General features: G+C 39.6%; 1 protein-coding gene across 1 annotated transcript; it reads left to right on the top strand.

Annotated features, from left to right (window-relative positions):
* The first annotated feature begins 432 nt into the window (after positions 1 to 432).
* On the top strand, positions 433 to 4,214 carry LOC113226267 (TWiK family of potassium channels protein 7-like). Its single transcript, XM_026458830.1, has 2 exons — positions 433 to 1,067; positions 3,464 to 4,214. Exons 1-2 carry the CDS (start codon positions 542 to 544, stop codon positions 4,192 to 4,194), a joined length of 1,257 nt encoding a protein of 418 aa, XP_026314615.1. The 5' UTR covers positions 433 to 541; the 3' UTR covers positions 4,195 to 4,214.
* The last annotated feature ends 2,263 nt before the right edge of the window (positions 4,215 to 6,477 follow it).

Here is a 6,477-nt window from a genome sequence, read left to right as displayed (position 1 = left end):
CACACAGACGTGACGTGACGTGACAACTGCAATGCTTCTAGTTTGACTACGGAAGCCAAACAAGGAATGTTTGTGCCACAAAAAAAGCTAACGTGTCGGTGACAGCAATAAACCTGTGGTAAACCTACCGATTTATATGGTCTGTGCTGCCGAATATTGCTTTCGACAATAAACTTAATCGATCTCGTCATTAACCAAAAGATATGTAAAAAATATTTGCTAAACTATACATATTTACTGTTTTTAATCCTTCAGCGTTTTATAGAAGTAAATTAATTTTCCACACCATCTGGTGTTTTTGTAAAAATTACATTATTGTATAAAACTCTCAAAAAAGTTTCTAGGATAGGACGTCATCAACAATTTGTAAGTCCAGTAACGAGACCACTGTTAAAAATTAAAGATGTTTTTCTATTGTTATAGGAGCAAGCCCACAACACCGCAGAATACATCAAATTTAAGTTAGAATGCCAAGAGTAAGAAAGAGAAGACATCATAGGAAGTACAAGGTGCGATGCGCAGTCGTTCATAGTGAGCCACTATGTTAGAGGACGGGAGCAGGGAGCTGGCGAAGCGCTACGGGGAGTTGGGGATACTCGAGGACTCGCAATGCTGCTTCAAGCCAAACGATTCCAGAATGTTCTGCTGCCGCTGCGCGCATAAGCGCCGTGCCTCCCCCTTAACATGTCTCGCCATCTGTTTTCTCGTTCTCACCTATAACCTCCTAGGCGGCTTTCTTTTTCTCGCTCTCGAAGGCTCAGTTACAGAAGAAACCGCAGTTGCCGCTTCAAAACCGAACCTCAGTCAATCAGGTAGCAGCAACGACTTGCGTTTGAAAACAGTCGAAAAACTCTGGTCTATTACTGAAGATCTAAATATTTTGTACAAGGAGAACTGGACGAAGCTGGCCGCGAAGGAGCTGATGGACTTCCAGAAGGTTTTAATAAAGACGATAAAAGGAGGAGGCGTTGTGTTGGATAATAGACTGACGTTTGAAAGCAATGGAGACTACAGGTGGACATTTTCGAGCAGCTTCCTTTACGCTTTGACGCTGATTACTACAATTGGTAAGTTACTTGCGAAACTGGTCGTTAGCCAAAGTGCGAATAAATATTGCTTATGAAATTATTAAGATATACGTACCTTCCCTGATCATAGAGTTATTGACAATTTCGATGGCTTTGTAGTTTGAGCTTATCGTGAAAGGTACCGGTTTCAATGCCAGGTACAATCAATTTTGGAAACATATATTAGTTTACGTCAGAGTGTTACTAGTCAGCTTAGAACCGTCATATTGTCATGTCAGTAAATTTATAATAATTATAAAGAAATAAGAAAGACTTATAAATAATAAAATGTCATCGAACAGAGGCCAAATAATGCAAATCGATCCCGAGATTGAGACCTTTTCTGTACATGGGCATGTACTTACATGTTTAGCCACAACTCGACCAATATGTCAGACGCACAACAGTAGCAATCTAAAACCACCAATATGAAATTTGTTATCGCGGTAAAATCATCCGTATTTGTGTGTTTTTGTTGAAAAAAGAACTACTAGTAGTTTGGTAGTTTAGTGAACAAGACCAGACACAATGTGCCGATAAAGTTTAATAACAAGACAATGTTAGTTTTGTATGAGAGTAGAAAGAGCACCATAACGAGAAACAAAAAACAGAACCACATTAAAAGTTAAAAGACGCACAGCACATTTTGAATATTGATTTCCAAAAGAAAATGTTGAAAATTATTATAATTATTAATACAAAGATCGAACACTCAGAAAAAACACTCAGAAAAAATTCCTTCGATCCGGTCGGATTCGAACCGACGTCTTCTTGCATACCGTGCCAGACGCTATACCAACTAAGCCACGGAACGAACCAACGGACCCCACGAATTTCTCTATGTGCTTACGTCGTGTCTTTGTACTTGGTTTTTCAACGACTTTTTAGTCGTAGCGCCATCTATGAGAAATCTTTGACAGATTTATCACCCAGTTAGTACCTTTACAGCTACCAGTCCTGGCGAGAGATGTCGCTATTCACTGTATTAATTAAATTTTTTTTTCTGAGTGTTTTTTCTGAGTGTTCGATCTTTGTATTAATAATTATAACAAACTGTTGGAGTAATTTCACAAAAAATAATTGAATATCAATTCAATAAAAATTTAATTAATGTTGAAAATTATTTTAACAACTTCATTTGAAGCAAAACTGTCATTTAGTAATCTCGTCTGCAATACCTTTCAAAAATGAAATTATGTTTAGTTAGCATATTTGGTTTGTTATTATTAACTGCTTAGCTACGTCAGTGATAAGGACAAAAATGCTGAAATAACTACCAACCATGAGTTACAGAGGCATTTTCGGAAGACAAATTTATATTCAATCAGCGAATAAGAAAACCTTTCTCGTATTTTGCAGTATTAGTGTGCAGCTAAAGAAAAAAAAACTCATGCGCGCGCTTACCAGTTCAAGTTCAAATGTAGGACCTAATCACACATGTCTACGACGCGGCGATATGTTCATAACTCATTAGAACACTTATCCAATCGATCAAATTTGTTTTCCTATTGAAATTCAAATAAAATTAAATCATTTGTTTCTTTGCGACGCGCAGGCTATAAAAACGGTACTAGAATAAATTTTGAACTTTCAATAACTGCAAATCATTGTATGCGCATATCGTAAGCTGCTTTTTTAAGATTAATTTCAAAAAGGTCTTCAAGTTAATAGCCATAATAATATAAAATAATATAATATAATATAATATATAATAAATAATAGATTTTAAGACTTTACTGAATTATATTTAACAAAATTTGTTATTTTTTTGTATTCAATGAATCCTTTGACACTCCAAAGTATAGCGTAACGAAGGATGACTAACTAATGTTACCTTTTTTCCGGCGCAGTCGGGCAAAAAGATTTCGAGCGACTGCTGCGGTTCACACAGCCACGCGCAATGGTCTCGAATTGTTGATCTTTAAAACGAAAACAGAATACACAGTGTTTGTTTGCGGTCTACAATACCGCTGATCCTGCGTACTCCCTTGAGCTGGCTCCGAAACACTTAGCGCTGTTTACACTCACTGGCTCCCCGGAGAGCCACGCTGAATCTTATTTGCTGAATAAACAACCAAGAAGAAGGAAAACGCCAACAAAAAATATACTCAAATTTAGTTTCGTTCCTTTTGTGGTCTGTTCATTGTGTCTCAACTCGCCCATATTTGTTATGTGTCTGAAATAAATGGAACTTAAAATTGTGTACTAGGAAATTAAAAACGAGTCTTACTTATTTCACCAGCTTTAATTTACAACTTAAGTAACAGTTGAAACTACAAGTAAAATACAGAATACAACCAAATAATATACAAAAATACTGAACCACCTGCATTCAATACTTTCCTGCAGCTGTCACCGGGTGAAGAGCCTTTCTGTATGAGATGTTTAATTTCCAGGTCACGGCAACGTAACGCCAAAGTCGTCTGTGGGCAAGATGGTAGCAGTGGCGTACGCATGCGTGGGCATCCCCATCATCATGCTGTACCTGTCGACGCTGGGAGACGCTCTAGCGCGCCACTTCCGCGCGCTGTACTCCCGTCTCTGCCCCGCCAGACTTAGCCCCAACTTTCACACAAAAGCAGACTGCCTCAGCAGAGTCGCGTTGCCTCAGGACTGCAAACCGTACCCCGACTGTGACAAAAGCAAATTGGAACGGCAAAAACGGACGCCGTTCCAAGCCGCTCTGAATCTAGACAGTTTTAGCGGTACTGGTTATCATTGGACATGTCGTGATCATACGAGGGTACCAATTATACTTAGCTTACTGTTGATTGCTGCATACATCGCACTTGGCACGTTTGTGTTCCGGACCACGGAGAAGTGGAATTTCGTGGACGGGTGTTACTTCTCGTTCTCGAGTCTCGCGACAATCGGCTTCGGTAATTTGAAACCAGGGACGTACGCGAGCACTGTGTCCGCGAAGGCGGAGGACATTGCAGTGGGTGTGTGTTGTATTTACATTCTAGTTGGGATAGTAGTTATAGCTATGTGTTTCAATTTAATACAGGAGGACATGGGTTCTGCTCTGCGAAGCGTGACCGCCTTGTGTGCAGGGGGCGGGAAATCACGCGCAGTACACAGTGCGGAGAAGTGCGACGAAAAGATTGCGATGTCAGTGGTATCCTGACACCGAGAGGCGGCGGAGCCGGGCCCGTCCGTCGCCTTCTGTCAAGAAAAAAGACAGCAAGTCACCTTCAAGATAGACTCGCTCAACCCGACTAAATTCAACAGCCTGCCTAGAAGAAAATCTGCAACTGGTGGTGAAGAAAGTTTCCAAAGGAACACGCCTGTGAGAAGATCTGCCGGACATGCTGAGAAATGCGTAGAATACTTCGTGCCTCGGAGTTTGAGTGAATTTAACTTGAGTGGCATGGGACGAGAGTTGTATGGATTGTCACTCAACGACAAGAAAAGCACGGATAAAGCGCCAACTGCGGGTAGGGGAAGGGACAAGATGGTGACGTTCGAGGACGACCGGCCGGCGGGCAAACCGCTCGGCGACGATGTCTTCATGTGACGTCATGTAGACTTAGCTCTGTTGCTTTGGACACGATTTGTTACTTAATTAATAAATTATGGAATTTTACAGATTTGATGTTGTTATTCTGATACTGCGAGTTGGTAAAGTGAACACATTTCCGTTCATTCAATATTATGGAAGCACAAGACGGGTACGTGCTGATGTACGTTCGAGGCATTCGACGTAGCTCTAGTAAAGCGTTTTGATATGTATGAGCTGCGGTTCAGTGGCCTGCGATAACCGACCATTACTTTGGTTATGAATACAAGATTCTTCTGCCTACTGAAACAAACACAGGCATTTATTGTCTCTAAGCATTGGAATTAACGGTAAAGACAAAAGTTACCAGGAATTCTTTATGACACAAAGTTATAAAAACAGGAATCTTTTTGTCCAAATTACCTAGATACATATAGTATGAAGCTGTATGCAGCATTTTACCTTTGTTGTGTTCCACAACAATTTACCTAACACGTCTTAATTACCCGTAATAGCACTGCAGAGTAGCAATTGCCGTAGCAGCACTTTGTACACGATTTGCTGAGTTTGAGGAAGCGTCAGATTAATTAAGGCCATTAGATTGGAGCGTTTCGAAGGGCAGCACCGATGTAACATCGCCATCACCCAGCGGCTGCGCACAAAGGAGTGCTGATCAATTCAGCGTTGCAACAGCTGAATTGCATCTCGTACCTGGAGATTACTTCCATTACGGTAAGACAAGTGTATAATTATTACAAACCAACCGAATAATGCAAATATTATTGGGGTTGTAAAATTTGTATTTGATAATGGTTCTCGAGTTTGATAGGTATGCAGATATTGTGCAAATGGACGTAGGCTATTAATGGTATACGATATTAGTTGTTTAACAATCACGAATAACACCGAACAGTAAAGATCAATAACAAAAATAACAATAATTCATGATATAATAATATGTGTAATCAAAACTTCTCGTAACGGTAAGTAAGTTAAATTTAAAGAAAATTTAACGTAAGGTGAAATTTGACGATTGAATTGAAAAATCATTTTATAAAAGTCGGTTATAATATGAGTTTAAAACACAAACAAATAAGTACTTTCCCACATATTCGTTAAACGCTGTCTTGTTGATCCAAAAAAGTGCACAAGATTGATCCATAAATAATGTGGAATATTCAAACACACTCACAAATACCCTATGGATTGTTTGTTCACCGATATTAATGAACGCCCTGTGCCCCCCACCCTGTTTTGTCACCGCCGTGGAAAGAGAAGAATATAATGTAAACATAATTTGCGACTTATTGCAATTACATTTGACTTATTTGACAAGTTTCAAAAGTAGCAAGCACTACAATAGGTAAGTGAGCGTATCGTTACCAGGTTTATTCTGTTAGAAAAAAATGGCGATCGAAAAGTGGACAGACATGTCACTTACCTCCAGGCGCACGGCTTGTTTGTCCCGTCACTTGGCATAATAGCAAAAATGAAGTGTTCCGAGTCAAGCCGTCAGTTCGCGGGCCTTAATGGACGAGCTCATACATTCATATTTCTTCATATCTAATACACAAAATTTCACGTGGCTAGAACCAATTAAATGTTGAACAAGTGACGGTCCCGGAGATGCACTTTGCCGAATATCCTTTCCTTTTGCCCCATTGTCTGAGTTCATGATAATTCGAGCTAGGTAATAAATAATTAACTAGAAAACTTACAGTTGATTCAATGAATATAATATTTGTAATGGATGACGTGATGGTTGATGCTCGCCATCTTGGGGAAATTTTACATAAAACCTGTTGCGAGAGCCACTTCCTCAGGGTCAATTACAAGCTTTGTCAGCGCTTATACTTTATAAAACCGTACACGAAGACAAAAATCGCATAAGAGATGCGAGATAAAAGAGAC

The sequence above is a fragment of the Hyposmocoma kahamanoa genome, unplaced genomic scaffold (genome assembly GCF_003589595.1).
Source record: "Hyposmocoma kahamanoa isolate Upper Pololo Valley unplaced genomic scaffold, ASM358959v1 185, whole genome shotgun sequence".
In the NCBI taxonomy this organism is placed as follows: Eukaryota; Metazoa; Arthropoda; class Insecta; order Lepidoptera; family Cosmopterigidae; genus Hyposmocoma; species Hyposmocoma kahamanoa.
This window is presented reverse-complemented; position numbering and strand designations above follow the sequence as displayed.

Bases quoted from the DNA above. Each gene is read 5' to 3' on its own strand.
- LOC113226267 (XM_026458830.1), top strand. From the start codon at position 542: ATGTTAGAGGACGGGAGCAGGGAGCTGGCGAAGCGCTACGGGGAGTTG. The intron at 1,068-3,463 runs GTAAGTTACTTG...TTTAATTTCCAG, and splicing joins GACGCTGATTACTACAATTG to GTCACGGCAACGTAACGCCA.